Source organism: Helicoverpa armigera, chromosome 24, assembly GCF_030705265.1.
Source record: "Helicoverpa armigera isolate CAAS_96S chromosome 24, ASM3070526v1, whole genome shotgun sequence".
Classification (NCBI taxonomy): domain Eukaryota; kingdom Metazoa; phylum Arthropoda; class Insecta; order Lepidoptera; family Noctuidae; genus Helicoverpa; species Helicoverpa armigera.
This window is the reverse complement of record NC_087143.1, coordinates 1612417-1630418: the sequence shown is the minus strand read 5'-3', so window position 1 is coordinate 1630418 and position 18002 is coordinate 1612417. Positions and strand designations below refer to the sequence as shown.

Sequence of the window (18002 nt, the reverse complement as noted above, 5' to 3'; positions counted from 1 at the left end):
GTTCAAAAATTGAAGTCTATCAGACATTTTGAATGTGAAAATCTCAAAAACACAAAACTTATTTATTTTTGCGAATATGGGCACATGTGGATCTTATCTAGACACACGGTAGTGTGTCCGCCAAGTTCGAGCAAAAAAAGCGACACACCGGCCGTGGGTTATATTACACGAACCATTTCGGGCCAAATTCGACCCCCCTGTAACTCAAAATCTATTTTATTTACGCATATCAAATTTCTAGTATCTGTTGAGACCCCCTCACTTATTTAAAATACAAAATTTCATTAATATACCTATTGTAGGTCTTGAGATATTGACGTCAGAAAATCGCTTTTTTTAATATACACTCACTGACTGATTCACTTATTCACTGATTCACTGATTCACTGACTCACTCATCAAAAACCTAGACCACTTCCAATGGTCGTATTGACTTGAAATTTGGCATGGAGGTAGGTCTTTATGTCAAGGTAAAGGAAAAAATCTGAAAATGGCCAAGTGTGAGTCGGTTTCAAAATAATGAAGGTGTAAAATACCCAGTCTAAATTTATACCCCTAAGGAACTAAAACGAACTAAATTTATCTATATTTATATAATATATCTTCGAATGGTCGTACCGATCTGAAATTCGTTACAAAGGTTTGTATTTAGTCAAAGTAAAAATCTGAAAACGGCCAAGTGTGAGTCACTTTCGAAAATAACGAATGTGTAACTTTGATCCACGAACATAATATATGATAACATGTCATGTCAGTCAGTTGGTAAATCTAGTCCATTTAGTTAATCTAGTTCATTTCTTTGTAAGAAGCATAGTGCATATTTAAAAATCTGAAAGATAGTATAAATGAGACATTTACTTAACTAACTTAATCATAAGAAAAAAATAAAATAAACAGCCTTACAAAAATAAATGAAATCCCACCCAAAACAAAAATGTGAAAGACTGCCAAGTTCGATAATATGGGAATGCTTCGCCTATAAAAGAAGTGAGATCTGAATAAGTACCAAGTTCCATACACATACCTCAGTTAAAAATAGTTACTTTTTAATGATGATTACTTGGCAAGTTTTAATAGAAAATTAAATACTTGATTCATTGCGTTTAGTAGGTTTATAACAACGTGTATGAAAACTTGCCAAGTAACATCATTAAAAAGTGACTATTTTTAACTGAGGTATGTGTATGGAACTTGGTACTTATTCAGAAGCATATATGCGAAGCATTCCCATATTATCGAACTTGGCAGTCTTTCACATTTTTGTTTTGGATGGGTATTATTTAACAAAAGAAGCATTGACCATATCCTACCATATGGTTTGCAAAATTAAACTATTAAATATAAAAAGTAGATAAACATACAAAGCAATTTTGATAAAATTAATGTATGCCATTATAATTTATCTTCTAAAAATTCACACTTTATACTGTTATCTAAAAGTCATAATGCGCGGAAGCTTTTGAACACCTTTAGCAGTCACTACGGCTACTATGAAGCCAGAAATTCTGACCACTTTCAAGTCTTTCCAAAGAGAATTGGGTTGACCAGGTAACTGGATTGAGGAGGTCAGATAGGCATTCGCTTCATGTAAAATGTAAAGCGCTGGCACTCAGCCGACTGTAAGCCGATCCCAACATAGTTGGGAAACGGCTAGGCAGATAATGTTTGCAATTCCGAACAAGATATCAAAAATTCACACATGATTGTTAACTTAAAATGGCCTTAAAATTGTTACCTAACACATGTCAGATTACTTGTTTGATTTTTTAGTTTGTGTGTGTGACTATATCTCGTAAAATGTTGTGTAAAGTATATAAGCATGTGTTAGTAAAACACAATTTATGAATGTTACTTACTTAATTTATTCACGGATTATTAAAGAGGTTAATCTTGTTTTTTTGCTGGCTTCTATTTAAATTAAATCATATCAAAATAACATTGGAGTATAATATTGCGCAGTATCTTTACAATCCACGGCGAATTTCAATAACCTACCTAGGCATCTGTTGATTTTATTATTAGAGATAGGAATTTTATATTAAATAAAAGCTATGAAAGAATTCTATAACTGCAAATAGATTGTTTTTTTGAAATCCACAGCTAAAGTTATTTTTATAATAAGTAGTACTTTTTTAGGAATAAAGGCTCTCTTGGGATGTTATTAAATAATCATATCTATTTACTTCTTAACAAATTGATCATGGCTTCACCAATAATCTTTTGAAAAAAAAAGGTTTTTATACGCTATGTTATTACTGAAATAATTAAAACCAGTATTGACTGATATCAAACTATTCGAACCCAATACTCACGTATTATAAGTGAGCTTTATTATCACTGAGCCATTGGTGAAACAACAATAAGTTCTGTTGTTATAACATTTACAAGATAAAACAAATAATGATAGTTGTCTATTAGTCCGTTATCAGACTACTATCTGTCTGATAGTGGGGTCTGACTTCTGACATTCGGGTGATTAAAGTACCTATTCAGGATAAATATTTTTTAAGTATAATCGGTGGACATTAAAAACAATGATAGTCCAAAAGTTAATGTGTTGTAAGTTAAAAGTTAGGGTTTGAAATTAAATAGATATACTAAATACGACGACTTTTCCTACATAAAGAGATCAGCCAACTTCGCAGGACATATCACAGTGCACAAGCATTTGCTTGGACACAGGTGCACTCACTATTCCTTCACTCTCATAGCGCGATGGGACGGAGAAGACTAACTGTTACTTAGTGTGGGTGTTTTTGTAACACCTTGTATACGACTAGATATAGACTTAATCGTAGTCAAAAACATTTATTGATCGAAGGCTAATCAGATTAGCATTTTTTCACGTCAATATTTACAAAGGACTGCACCTATAAAAACGCCTCCCTTTCACAAAGCTTCCTAGTGTTATAGCTGGAAAGATTAAGCGGTGATGAACAAACTATATACGTAGGTAACTAACCTATCATAACACTTATGTTATAGACACGAATATTTACTAGATGTACGCGTGGAAGCCACTTGATGTGAGCTGATAATCCATGTGGGTGCTGGCTGAACGGCTGCCGTGATTACATGCGTGTCTCATTGTTTTCATATCTTGATAAATACTATGATAGTTATCGATTATCCTATATATATAACCTGTCTATCTGATGGGAATTTGACAACTATAATAAAGAGAGTACTCTTTAGAGTACAAATAAAAAAAATTGTCTTCTTAATTACTGAACCGATTTGAAAAATTATTTCGCTTTTGGGAACTTTCACTATCCCCGAGTAACATAGGCTACAACATATTGTTACCTACAGTAAAATTATGTCTATGTGCAACTTATTTCTTAGTGACTAATTAGCACTAAAAAAAAACATTCATTTCTGGGTTAAGCTCGCCTTTGTTCATCATCTTTGCAAAATACGTAATGTATTAAAAATGTTATCGAAGTGCAATAAAGTATAAATAAAAATATATAGGTATATTTTTGATAATGAATAAATGATTGCATAAATGAAATAAAAAAAAAATTATAACGTCACTGTCGACTCGAATATTTAAGCTAAGCTGTCAAACGGTTACAAAATGGTGCGACTGCCTGATAGATAACTTATCTAACACAAAGTCGTAATCCGATGCATCAATCACAAGTTTCTTCAACTCTTTACAGAACATGTTTAATATACATAGTTTAGTTTATAGGTTTACGTACAAAAAAATCATAATCTATGCTACAATACACAACTCACTACAATGATTTTTTTGTAACCTACAGGCTCCGAAACTACAGAATTGATTTGAAAAATTCTTTCACTTTTGGAAAGTTACATTCTACCCAAGTAACATAAGTTATTAGGTAGGCCTTGAGATGCAGGTGAAACCGCGGAATAACGGATGTATACATATTAACGTATTAAAATTAAATTACCTAACTACAAAAATAAAGTACCATCCACCAATCTGACACAAAACATAATGTAAGTTTTTAATAGGTACTAAAGTAATTGTTATGAATATTATTGTAACCTAATAATATTTAGCTGTGACTCGCGGTTAGGCCCGTTTCGAGAGAACAATTGTTTACACCCGAATAGAAAATTTAATATTATAAGTATAATTAACTAATTATCTTCATGAGAAAAGTAAACCTTATTACTATAAACTTTCGCAAAAAGTTGGTAGTGGAGGAAAATCCATACACTTAGCGCCACAAAAAAGTATTGCCTTTTTATGCACCTTTATAATTTATTTTTAATCATTTTCTTGTTAAAAGATAAAATTTGCGAGATTGCATCGCAAGATATTGTGAATTGAATCTCATTGAAGAAATTGCAATGTTAAATTCTAATCAATTACTGTAGCAGTGCTAAACTATTTGAAACTCAGCTGACTAGCCTTTTCAAAAATATATTGGGTTCCGCTTCCAACCTAACCAAATACAGCTAAGTACCAGTGCTTTACAAGGAATGACTTCCTATGTAACCTCCTCAACCCAGTTAACCGGGCAACCCTTAAGTATAAAGATTGGTTGTCAGACTTTCTGGCTTCTGACAGTCGATTTTTCGTTTGGTTTGCCGTTTATTGTACGAATGTGCGTATGTATTACGATTAATATTTTACACCGGTATCCACCAGTTCATTTTCATGGTTTTTTCTGTTCCCAAAACATGCTCATAATCACGAATTTATCTTAATGACTTCATAATCAGTATGTTTATTATTTCATAGTTTATATTTTGAAACATGTATGTAATAATATTATATTTTAAAATATTTTTACACTTCTTTAATTGCTTACCTACGACCAATTACTACTACAATGGGTTTAAGATAAGGTCAATTAAAATGGTACCTACTTAATTATGATTAGTAGTAGAGTATGCTTAAGCTATTGTTTTGGGACAAAAGAAAGTCTTTAGTTGTTGGTAATTACTATGATGATTTATTATTTAAATATAATTATCTTAGTAGTGAATCTACGCCTTAAAATAATGAATTGATGGGAAGTTACTTACCTATTATGATTTAGGATGAATTATGAACAGTTTAAAAGCTGTCAATCTTAGAAGGTTTTTTGTATTTTTATTATAATTTTCTTAGCTTTACTAGACACATTTCTAGACTTAAAACATATTCAAAATAAAACTGTTTTCTCAATTCCCTATTATCCTTCACGACGTCTAAATGATAACTACCTAGACAGACAATGTTCCAGTAGCGTGCTTTTTATACTCATGAATCTTATCACTAATACGTATTACAAATAAGAATATTTATGAGACTATAATTGAATATTGTTGCCCAATAATAAAGTCCAAATATTGTAATGAACTTGAACCATTTTGTGCGAAAACAATTTTTAAAGCGGAAAACTAAAATAGCGTAACGATCGAGACCACGCGTAAACAAATGAAAATTCTTTTGTTTTTACAAACTGAAACAACACCTGTTTAAATAAATTAAATTATAGTAACACTTACTTTTTTCTCTCAAAATAAAATCGTTCACAAATCACAATGAACACACACTTAATTATTTACACACTTCAAATTAACATAAAAAATAAAAACTTCAAATTTTTTTGTACACAAAATTATCGCACAGCCTCGAGTTCAAACGTTTATCACTTGTAAAACAACAATTTTTTGTGAATACTTCTTGTTGTGTTATCGTAAATATAGAGCGGTTTTTATCAAAAATATCATGCGTAGTTACTCGTCGACGTGCAAAGCCATACTAATGACTTGTGTACATTCTTATCGCGACCGCGTTTGAATATCGTAAAAATAATGTAGATTACTAGCAGCTTTCCCGTGGTTTCACCCGCGTCCCATGGTAACTACTGCCCGCACCGGGATAAAATATAGCCTTAGTTACTCGGGAAAAGTGTAGCTTTCCAACGGCGAAAGAATTTTTAAAATCGGTACAGTAGGAAGCAAACAAAAATATTTTTTTTCCTCTTTATAATATTAGTATAGATATAGATAAGTGTCGCTAATGATTTTCGTTCTTCTTCAAACACGAGGTTGTCACGTTTTCTGTTAGTGGGTCAATGTTTTGGCCAGCAAGTGTAATCTGTCGCATTTTTTGAGTTCGATGAACTTATTATGAAATGTAAATAAACGGAAGAAAATACTTCTTTGAATTTTGTTTTGATGTTTTTTTTTTAATCTTCCAGATTTGTCTAAGTGTTTAGGTGAATTTTGACTAGGTACTATAATAATTTAGGTAGGTATACCAATGGAGAACAAAACTAAGGCACTTTTACGTTTTTACTTTATCTTTGCCATTATTTTAACACAATCTAGTGAAATGTTTTTTTTTCACTAAGTAAGTACCTAACTGTCGAGTTCTAGAGTGGAGACCACGCCTCGGCAAACGTAGTGTAGGACGTCCTCAGGCACGGTGGAGTGATGACTTGCGCAAGACGGCTGGCAGGAGCTGGATGCGAGTAGCCGAAAATAGATCTCAGTGGCGTGCACTTGGAGAGGCCTATGTCCAGCAGTGGACTGCGATAGGCTGATGATGATGATGATGAAGTAACTGTAATTACCTATTAAACATGCACATTAAATTAGTTACAAATATAAAATTAAGAAAATCTTTTCAAACATAATTTATTATACTTAATCACGTTTGTTCAGTAGTCCTACAACGGTAAATAAATAAACAAAAAAATAACTGAGACGTGAGTGAAATTATTCAAAGATTTATCACGTTTTGGAAATTTCTTTTATCTACTAACTTAGGTACTTGTACTTACATATTTTACTAATAGGTACTGTTGCGCCTAGTTCTTCCAATATCTTAAGCATGCTTTCTTTATATTTACTCTAGTCTTGTACATATAAAAATATAATTAGGACTTACCACGAAATATGAATTTGTATAAGTAATGATTCCCTAATTACAGTTGGTGCAAAAACAAATTAAGTAAGTATAAATTGTTAACTTTAAACCATGCATAGTTAATATATAATTGTATGTCATGTAATAAATAAGCACCATTTTATATTCATACTAATTATTGCCCGTTAAATACTGGATAAAAAAAAAACAATTTTTAATTTATTTACATCATACTAATCAATGTCAAAAAACAAAAAGCACAGATAAAAACAAAAAATTAAGAACATAATAAAAAAAAGATTTCATGCATGAGAAGGTTCTATTCTAAAAATAAAACTGTCCTTTTCTCCTCAAAAACTTAAAGCAAAGCCATTCGTTACGAAAAAAGAAATGAGAAAAAAAGAAAAACAATATGGCATCCACGAGTTTTTCACGGTAAAACGGCCAGTGTCGTGCGACTATATTGACGATGCTTAGAAAAGAGGATCGTTACTTTTTTATTCAAATTGAAAATTATGTATTAGTGAGTTATTCAGTTTTCAAAATAATTAATCCTTAATTAAATTATTTGCCTCATAACGGATAAAATTCAATAGGATTAAATTAAATTAGTTACATAACTTTGTCTAATCTGATGAATGTACGCAGATTGCAAAGATTAGAAACTTCTTTCGTGAGCATGTTGCTATAGTATCTACCTATTTAATGGTTTATCTGTAGGTATTTTTTTTTAGTTTGTGATAAAACTCATTAGTCATTAGGTACCTAATAATTGATATTTGGGTCTTATAAAACATAAGCTTATTTATGAAAGTTACGGAGAAGAGAACGAAATATTTTTTTTATAATTTAGGTACAATGTTACATTTTTGGCTACCCGTTTTTAACCGTAAAGCTAGAATTTCTAAAATGTTTGGGCAACAAATCAGCTCTCCTATTGATTTATATGACAAAAGGATTTTTGACGTATCAAGATTCGTAACTGTATTAGCTGCCAACAAAAAAGTGAGCAAATATATTTACTTAGGTCTTAGATAACAAAGCAATCCTATAAGACATACTTATCATCAGTGTAAATTTTACAAAATAATCCTATAAGACATACTTATCATCAGTGTACAATAATGCATCACAATACTATTTAAGAAAGTCTTCACCCCGCCTTCCAAAGCCCCTATTGGTTAATCTCCTAGCTACAATCGTCCAATCACATCACTTCCCCCCAACCCCATTTCGAAATTTAAATAATGTTATAGATTTTCGTCAGTCGGTCACGATTCGCCGTGCAGTCAACAACTTTTGTAGTGTGTCGATGAATTGAAAATTGTATTGTGAAAATAGTTTTGATCGATTTTCTTTTGGTGATTTCGTTTTTATGCCAACCGTGACAGATATTTCAGGAAGTAACGGTTAGTATTTTTATATGCATATATTTTTCATTTTAATTACGACGATAGCTACTTTGTTTACCCACATCGGAACCTATGTAGGTATTTAATAAAAAAATATGAACAACGCACATTAAATTGTCCTTATTTTCACCGACAACATAAAATATTCTTAAATCAAAGGTTTACTATGTGTATGTTCAAAAGAATGTAAGGTGATCAAAATCAAAATCAAAAGTCATTCATTCAAAGTAGGCTGAAAATCAGCACTTTTTGAACGTCAAATCTACAAAAGACAGCCCCAAAACGCCCGCCCTTCACCACTTCCTATGTGTTTTTGCTGGGAAGAAGAAGTGGTGGAACAAACTCCCATCAGCTTGGATCAGCTTGGATGTTATTGTTTCTGGTTTTTACATATAGGTACGTATGAATTACTCGTTCCCAAATGACCAACGGTTAGTACAGGAAACGATTAGATTACTCTAACATTACTCAACAGTATAGTGTGTGTTTTGGACATTTTACAATTCTTTCGAATTGTTCCCGAGCTCTCAAATACTTCCTCAAAATGTACCACTTTTTTCCTTCATTAGAATATCAACACTGGAAATTACAAACATAAAACTTGTCTCATCTAATGCGGATTCCAACAGCTGTATCACATCTCTATAACATACCTATCTGTATAACATCTGTAAGCTGTGGATTTACTGAACATAAAATTTTGACGTTAGCCTTTCTTGTAAGCAAATCATGCAATAACGTGGAAAAAACAAACATGACGTGTTTAATCCATCCAAAAGACTAACTACCTAATATTTTCCCGCATTATTACTACGCATAAAAGTATTCTATCCTTCATATTACATTAATCTGATGTAGTGATGTACTTATAAGCCAAAAGGCATCGGAATCCATTCAGAAGTTTTAGTGCCAAAGAGTAACCAAACATCTTCACATCCAGAGTTTACAATATCTGATTACGGATAACTTGCTTGAATTTAAGTTTCTGCAGAGGCAGAGGTGTCATCATCAGCCTTTTTTATCGTCCCACTGCTGGGCTGCGGCCTGCTCTCTCACACGGAGAAGGATTGAGCGTTAATCACCTCGCTTGCTCAATGCGGGTTGGTGATTTCAGACATTATAGTCCAGGTTTCCTTAAGATGTCTTCCTTCACCTTTTAATCAGCCATTGGTGTCTAAGATATCTACACTTAGAAAGTACATACAAACTTAGAACAGTTGCATTGGTTGCTATGCGACTTCATTTTTAGGGTTCCGTACCCAAAGGGTAAAACGGGACCCTATGGTTTTCGCTCCTCTGTCCGTCCGTCCGTCAGTCACCAGGCTGCAGTTAGAGAGTTGAAATTATCACAGATGATGTATTTCTCTTGCCGCTATAACAACGAATATTGAAAACTAGAAAAAAAAAACAAGAAACGCGATTTTTTTTTACTCATTTCCAAAATAATGGTACGGAACCCTTCGTGCGCGATTCCGACTCGCACTTGGCCGGTTTTTCAAAATTAGATTTTGGCCAACCTTCATGAACTAAGTTTCTGCAGAGGTACCTACTAGTAGCTTCAGTCTCAACTCCACGAAATTCTCCATTCCTCTCAATTTGATTTTACATTATAATATTAAAATTTAACGAGTTGTTCTAAATGGTGAGCGGTTAATTATAGCGACATCCTGCGATAACTGCTTCCTGTGATAGCTAACAATAACGATGCTTTATATAGACCAGCTTTATTTACTTCGCGACTGCTGCTCAAACGTGTTACTCTTTCATCTTCATTATTTACATAAAATTTTTGGTCTTCTAGTTAGTTTGGTTCGTAGTTTCTGCCAGAATTAAAAATTGACTAATACTTTTGCACCATAAAGTGAGACCCTAATATTTTTTTTGGCTGTTAAAGAATATAGTTTCCGTCTGTGTGTTTTTGCAAAAATACCAAATAATGTGTAAGTATAATAATCGTAACAGAAAGACTTTATCAATTTAGTGTAGTTTTTTAGTTGCGCAAATCAAGTATTTTCGTAAATCAAGCTTCCACCCCGATAACTCGTTTTCTGCTAAATCGTTACCAATATCACAAAATATAAAAGTGTCTTTTTGTTATTTTAAGGTCATAGTGACTTGGGAACAGGCAAATATTTCCTGATACCTACGGGCCGTAAGCGTAAGCACTACATAGTATGAAACAAAGTTCCTTTTTCTGTCCCGTTGTCCCGTACGCTTAAGTCTTCAAAACTACGCAACCGATTTTCATGAGGTTTTCTTAAATAGATAGAGTGATTGAATAGGAAGGTTTATATGTACAAATAGTAGAAAAATATTGTTATCCTGTGCAAAGCCGGAGCGGGTCGCTAGTTTATGCTATAAATCCACTTCATATCTTTGTCACAGTGTACCCTCCACCAATGGCGTCAGACCAGGAGTCTTGTTCTGATGAGGAGCCAGACAGCGAGATGTTGAGTGATGACCTCTGTCTCCCGGACAGTGATGATGACAGACAGTCCAACAGGACTGTTCAGGTGAGACTCACTTATGACATGGATAAGGAAATAACTATGGCTGGAAACAGTGCTCGGCCGACGGTCAGTACCGACCGTACGTCCCGACCGAACCACATACAAAATCACGTGTGTACCGTCAGAGTAGCTGTGTGCGCGTTCAAAGACTTGCACAGATATAGCTACGTCGAGCACTGTTTCCAGCCTAATGAACAGGACAGGAACGAAAGGGACAGAGAAAATCTTATAAAGAGGCTGTGAATTGCTAAGTTATAATTGTAACCCTCAATTAAGTATTCGGGAAAATTCGTTTTGATCCGGTAAACTATGACATAAAATACTTTATTATTCAGTCTATATTAGGATCCCCAATGTTGCTGAAATTGTAGTTTTCACCCACATCTTTCTTCCACAGAGTCTCCCCGAAGACCTGCCTTCCCTCAACTCCTGTCTTCTCCGCCCCCCTCGGAAGCTGTTCACCAACTGCCGCGAGCGCTGGAGGCAGCAGAACGTGAGTGGCGCCTTCGCAGAGTTGAGGAGACTTGTCCCCACGCATCCACCAGATAAGAAACTGTCTAAGAATGAGATCCTCAGGATGGCTATCAGGTGGGACCACTTTTAAGTTTTCTTTTCTTAATGTTACTGACTCTGACAAACAAACCTTTTCAATATCAAAAGATTTCTGCTATAAGACAGTAATGCATTCTGCATATTTATACTACAATCTAAAACATGAACTAGGACATGTCTATATTTCTTTTGTAACGACGTGTTCTTATTTCGCAGGTACATTGGGCTGCTATGCGAAGTCTTAGAATGGCAGAAGACACATGGGCTGGCAATGAACAAAGAAAATTCAGCCAGTCTTGCGATCAAATGCGAGTCTCCAATGAGTCCGCAATCTCGCCGACTGCGGCTCAAAAGACCTTACTTCAACGAGGAAGATTGCCCAAGAGCGAAAGTCTACCACGAAAATGGAGAATTCCAGAGATATGGCAATGAAGAGAATGAAGAAATTAGAAGGGGTTACCAAAGATTAGGTAACAGGACAGACTTTTATTTCGGGAAAGAGCATTTGAGGGTTTTAAGGAATCAGTTTTACTTTCCTCCAAGATGGCGACAGAATATGCCGTTCAGGAACTTGGCTGATCGGAACGGGAATAACTTGTTGATGATTGCGCCCGCGCAGAATGGTAAAGATGACCTGGATGGCAAACTGCAGAATGGTCACGGAAGTAAAGATAAGGATAAAGATGGGAAATGAGGGCTTAAGTGATCTTTTTGTTATATTGGTACATCAACGTTGGCAACCAGTCTAAAGACGGTATGATTTCACCGAGAAACGTAGAACTTAGGAGGATAAAGGAATACTCAATACTATACTCTATCCACGGAAGCAAGAGCTAAAAGGTAAACAAAGAATGACAGTTTTTCAAGATGGCGGTATAACCCGACCGATGACAAAATCACAGATACTGCGAACATTTTACACAAAAATGTGACGTTTTGTCATCGGTCGGGTTATACCGCCATCTTGAAAAAGTGTCATTCTTTGTTTACCTTTTAGCTCTTGCTTCCGTGGATGGAGTATAGTAGTTTTTATTGTTACATTCCATGTTATTAGATTGTAAAATATGAGGCACGGGGGCGGGCTAAAGCGGTGATTGGCCCGCAGTGCATCGCGTCATAGCCGTCACTCGGGATTGGTTCTTTGCTAATAAATCACTTCTGCGCAGATGTAGGTCAGAGCTCTAGATTCGTGCCGATAACTATACGTGGCCATATTAATTTTTTCAGCAGGTAAAAATAAATTAGCTAGGTACTGCTTTTTTCATACAACATTATTATTTATGTCCGTCCAGTGATTTACCTTATATTGTAAATATTATATAATTATTTTGCTTCAAAAAATCATGGTCATACTGTTTTACACATGCAATCTTTAGGTAGAAATTTTAGCATAAACTCATATAAGTAAGGACACTTATTTCTTTAAGTAACGTTTATATGTTTGTGCGTTTTTTAATTTTTTTTTTTTTTTTTGCACCCTAAGTAGTTATTGAAATTGAATTGAATCTAATATAAGATGTTACCCACCGCTGTAGAATTTTTATAACACTTACAGGACCCGTTAAGTTGTATTATAATTTAGAGATGATGAGACAATTAATAACTTAGAGAATCTTTTGAATATTATTTGCGACTATTTTACCTACTTTGATTTGTGATATTTAGCACTTAACTTAAATAAACATTATACATACCTACATACGATTTTATTTCACCCGAAAACTAAGAACCTACAACAAATTTAATACCACTACACGAAAAGTACCACTGACCACTAAAGTACCACTAAAAGGTACTCATGAACCATTACCACCAAATAATCCTAATTCACATTTTCTGTTTTCCCTGTCTCACTCGTATCATCTGACTCACTCTAAAAGGGCGTGGCGACACGCCCCTTCACATTTGATCGTAATTGAATTGCCACCCCCGGGGATGTGTATTTGTTACCCCACCTTATCTCACATTTGCAGGCTCATAGAATTCAATTGGGGATTTCAAAATTGGTACCTACAATGAAAAGGGATGAAAAGGGTTTTTGGCTCCTGACTGCACTGCAAAAGATCATATGAAGAAGTTCATATGACATCTAGGATCCACGTATTTAACGTGCACTCCGAAATACATAAGAACTCGTAATGTCAAGATGCATTGCTTAACCTCATAACCACTCGATCCGCGCGGCGTTGACTTAGCCACGAGGGATAAAAAACAATGACGATTAAATTAAAATACTTGGGATGTTTATAACATGACTTAGTTTCATTAATATATCTTTAATCAATTGTCTTCATCTTCAAATATTATTCAGGTACCATTTGAAAGCGGGAAGTGTAAGGATCCTTCTCGCAAATGAATGGTAAGCCATCCGAAGTGTCTTCGTACTCGCCTATACTTCCATCTGTTAAGAAAATACCATACGATGTCTGTGTTTTGCTCTTATATTCAGCATTCCAGTTGTGGTATAACTTCTCCAATGTTTGTCCTGAAACAATGATTAATGCAATCAAGATCGAAATATGAACCAGTAACAAAATGTCCACACGGAGAATAGTATCCTGTCTATCAACAGATACTTCTGTAGTATGTATTTAAAATATTCTATTTATAAAATATTTTTCGAAATCTATACTGCTTTTATAGATAGTTCAACTCAGATTTGCGCGCGGCCCTATGTGTGCGTCGGCTTGTAAATATACAACTTTCGTTCGTGTGACAGTGACGTCGTCCGAGCATGACGTGTTCTTATCGCTTTTTGTTATGGGTACAGTCGTTTACGAAAATACTAGTTATTCACGACTTTGAGTCGCTTTTTATTATTAAATATGGTTTTTCATTATTTTCTCATACGTCTTTTCAAATTGACATTGACAGTATTTAAGAAATAAATAAGGTGAAATATGAAACTCATAAATGAACGTTTAAGTCAAATTGATGAAGGAATGTGGGGAAATACTTGTCGGCATGTACAAAAGAAAAAAGAAGAATACTATAGACATTTTGACATGGAGTCAGAATTTATAATTCATCTTGGAGAGTAGCGAATCCGAAAATTCATCATTTGATTTTTCAAGTAGCGATTCATAATCATTATAAATAAATAAACATTAAATTACGTAATAACTGTTTTTCTTTAAACACCACACACTCCCATATAACCCCTAAATAACTGTATTGTACCCGACTGTACCTCTTGTCACGCACACAAAGTCACTGTATATGTACAAGGGTTACCCACACATAAGGCCGCGCGCACGACTGAGTTGAACTTACTATACAAAACGATAGAGCGATGCCGATAACACAAACAGCAGTTTTTTACTTTTTTCCCTCAAAGAAAATATGAAAAGTGGAGTATTCACTCATCGTCGTTTGATTTAAACAGACCATAACACGAGTTAAACGTTAGTTTTTAGCGATTGCGATAATAAATTGTCATTCGGCAAAAGTACTACTTCAAATATTATTTTTAGGATTCAAGGATTATTTTTAGATATAGATAGACTGGGGTTTAGATGACAAACTTCTTGGAAACCAGAAACATAACGGAACATACCGTGAATAGTTAGCCATGTATCCTGATTCCACTTTCGTAACCCAATAAACCACTCCACCCCACTCCACTCTGTTGGAATCATATCCCTGATGGTGGTGGCTTCAACCTGGTCGTTAATGATGGCCAGGTGGCCACCTTCGGCCAGGCATATTCTGTGCGCCTCGCTCCATGTCCTGAACTCGCTGTGGAACTTGTAACATCTCTCATTCCCTGGTGTCATACTGAGGCGGTACTCTGTAAATGTGACGAGAAAGCTGATCAATTTCTGGTGTTAAACTCTTTATTGCAATTTGTAGATTATCAGAAATAAGGGAACAGTTTGAAGTAAAAGCGTGAAAAGTGCTTTCACTTACTGTGTAAGTTATGATCTTAGTTTTATGTCCTACTTAAACATGTAGGTATACCAGCCGGATTGATATCATGAAAATTCAAAGAGTGGACTTAAAAAAAACTTACTAGGGTCAAAAGTGCCGCATCCATTAAGTCTTGCAAATCTGTCTTTGTTCCTGAAGCAAAGGTACGGCAGATATGTTGTACAACTTACAGGACTAACTTTTTCATAATAATAAGATAAACAATTGCCAGGTTTCTGCTTATCAAAGCGTCTCTCCCATGTCACCGGCATGTCGGATAACGGTACTCCTAAAATTGACATAAAAAATATATAGAAAAGTTAAAAGAATAATGTTTATATGGGCAAGACGACCTGGTACCACAAGCAGCACCCGTTCACGAGTATAACGCGAGGATCATCGAGGATCGCCCCCCTCGCACATTTTTGAGGGAGGGAGGCAACCCGACTGCAACAAGCATGCTTGCAGTCAAACGTATTTTATTTTAGTTGACTTACTTATGTCTGTAACTAACCTTCGACAGAAATGTAGTCCCCTCCAGAGAACAATGCATTCGATCCAATGAAAATACCTAATGCATCTTCATCGCTCATTATATCTGATATAACAGATACAAAGTCTGCATTGAGCGGTGAAGCAAGAACTGCTCCTGAAATATTAAAACAAATTCATTATAGTTTAGTCTTCACACTCGGATGGATGGCACCAAAGCATGTCTGTCACAGTGGAACTCACAGGCCTCCATTTATCTAGGCACAGGCGTTCTCTGGGGACACAAAACTGTAGAGCATATCAGCATATAGTCGATGAACGTCCACTTGGGAGGAGAATCTCGGTGACCGTCGAGGGTGACGGTTGTGACCATCTGTGGCGTGATGTAGTCGCTTCTTCTACGGAACAAGTATGCCAGGGAAGGAACGGCGGAAAGCTTGAGCCTGGCCCGTGAGCGACGGAGAGCGTAGCCAACTGATATATGTCGGGACACCTTTTTCACACACGGTCGGTAGCCTCATGGTAAGTTATATTATTAATTCACTTGTGTTATGGGTGTTGATAAACTACATACCTGTAGCTACATATACGAACATTTATAAATACATATAATAACACCCAGACCGCGGCCAACAAGCATGCTCAACCCACAAATGTCGACCGAGCCGGGAATCGAACCCGGGACCTCAGGTCCGGCAGTCCAGCACGGTGACCATTGCGCAGTCGAGGTCGTCATCGAGATATTCTTATTTACTTGTTTAAGGAAAGATCGATTGTAGAGTGTTGATGATAAGGAAGGTAGGCCAGGGCCTTCTTGTAGGTCAAGTAACGTACAGTAGGCGTGATCAGTTACCAGACTAACAAGGCGTTCGGGTTCCTTGTCAAATCTTTGACAGATTGGTTTTGATTGATAATATAATTAGTGATTTTAATTTGAAAGTAATAGCGGGTTCCGTTCCTTGTCCCCCGAACACCCGCATTTTGTCGCGCTACTTTCTTAGGCGATTTTGCGTTACGACTTACCTTCATAATGACACTGCAGGAAGGCATCTTGCCACGTCGTTGGAACTGTATGGAATTTAAACCAACCGTTCACATCTTCATGATATTTGTAGTCAGGTTTACAAACCACGAAATCTGAAATATCAATGAAATCAATGAAAGTATATATAGGTATTTGAATATTTGCATTTTTCTGTGTGTACTCTATTCCCGCTATAGGTATTTTTTTCGGGTACGCACATAACATTAATAGAAATAGGTTCCTCTGAGGTATGGAGGGTGGGTGATCTTAGCTCTTCTTTCTACCATTAAAAGTTATGTGTTAAATTCTAATAATAGTACTAATGATGACAATATGGTAACTTTTGACCCCCTCCTAAGTTATCACATTATTTTGACAGAAATTGAAAATTAGGATGCACTTGAAGATGGCCTTTTTTTTTTGTTTGAGCTGAGTAAAATGCCTGAAGCATACACACACCGCCCGGGGAGACGGTGAGGTTATGTGGGGCTTGCACCCACTAAAAACCTCAGCTTTTGTGCCGTCTTCTGCCTTTTAGAGAGGGGCCTCGAGGACCAAAGACGACTTTCGTTACTTGAAGATGGCCTACCAAAAAATAAGAATAGATAGAAAAATATAAGTTTGGAACTTACCCGTTATACACAGAAGGGTTAAATAAATAACCCATTTGAACATGTTTAATGTTGCTTTGACCAATTCAGTAAAAATGGTAACAGTCAACTGATTTTAGGCAACAATCGCATGAACTTATATATACTTATATAGGTACCTATGTGCCTATTTTGGCCACTAGTCATCTGCCACGCGGTGCCACCCGAAGCGAACGACAAGGCATCTAAAATATAATATGAAAATTACAAGAATGTGAAAAGTCATACAGTTAAAGTTTAATCCCACCCAAAACAAAAATGTGAAAGACTGCCAAGTTCGATAATATGGGAATGCTTCGCCTATAAAAGAAGTGAGATCTGAATAAGTACCAAGTTCCATACACATACCTCAGTTAAAAATAGTTACTTTTTAATGATGTTACTTGGCAAGTTTTCATACACCTTGTTATAAACCTACTAAACGCAATGAATCAAGTATTTAATTTTCTATTAAAACTTGCCAAGTAATCATCATTAAAAAGTAACTATTTTTAACTCAGGTATGTGTATGGAACTTGGTACTTATTCAGATCTCACTTCTTTTATAGGCGAAGCATTCCCATATTATCGAACTTGGCAGTCTTTCACATTTTTGTTTTGGGTGGGATT

General features: G+C 35.3%; 3 protein-coding genes across 5 annotated transcripts in view; 1 reads left to right on the top strand and 2 right to left on the bottom strand.

Moving 5' to 3' along the window:
- LOC110383125 (uncharacterized) overlaps nucleotides 1–5748 on the bottom strand; it is a 45149-nt gene extending 39401 nt beyond the window's left edge. For all 3 annotated transcript variants that reach the window (XM_064041111.1, XM_064041112.1, XM_064041113.1), the window contains exon 1: nucleotides 5476–5748. The gene's annotated coding sequence lies outside the window, so the exon portion shown is untranslated. The remainder of the gene's footprint in view (nucleotides 1–5475) is intronic.
- A 2367-nt stretch (nucleotides 5749–8115) lies between these two features.
- Nucleotides 8116–13007, top strand: LOC110383022 (uncharacterized). The gene is made up of 4 exons (XM_064041273.1): nucleotides 8116–8253; nucleotides 10642–10769; nucleotides 11164–11354; nucleotides 11535–13007. The coding sequence occupies exons 1-4, from the start codon at nucleotides 8220–8222 to the stop codon at nucleotides 12010–12012; spliced, it is 831 nt and encodes a 276-aa protein (XP_063897343.1). The 5' UTR covers nucleotides 8116–8219; the 3' UTR covers nucleotides 12013–13007.
- A 576-nt stretch (nucleotides 13008–13583) lies between these two features.
- Nucleotides 13584–17523, bottom strand: LOC110383021 (lymphocyte antigen 75). Its single transcript, XM_064041155.1, has 6 exons — nucleotides 17376–17523; nucleotides 16743–16856; nucleotides 15742–15876; nucleotides 15331–15516; nucleotides 14875–15108; nucleotides 13584–13803 (listed from the first exon to the last, which is right to left on the bottom strand). The coding sequence occupies exons 1-6, from the start codon at nucleotides 17416–17418 to the stop codon at nucleotides 13622–13624; spliced, it is 894 nt and encodes a 297-aa protein (XP_063897225.1). The 5' UTR covers nucleotides 17419–17523; the 3' UTR covers nucleotides 13584–13621.
- Between the last annotated feature and the right edge of the window lie 479 nt (nucleotides 17524–18002).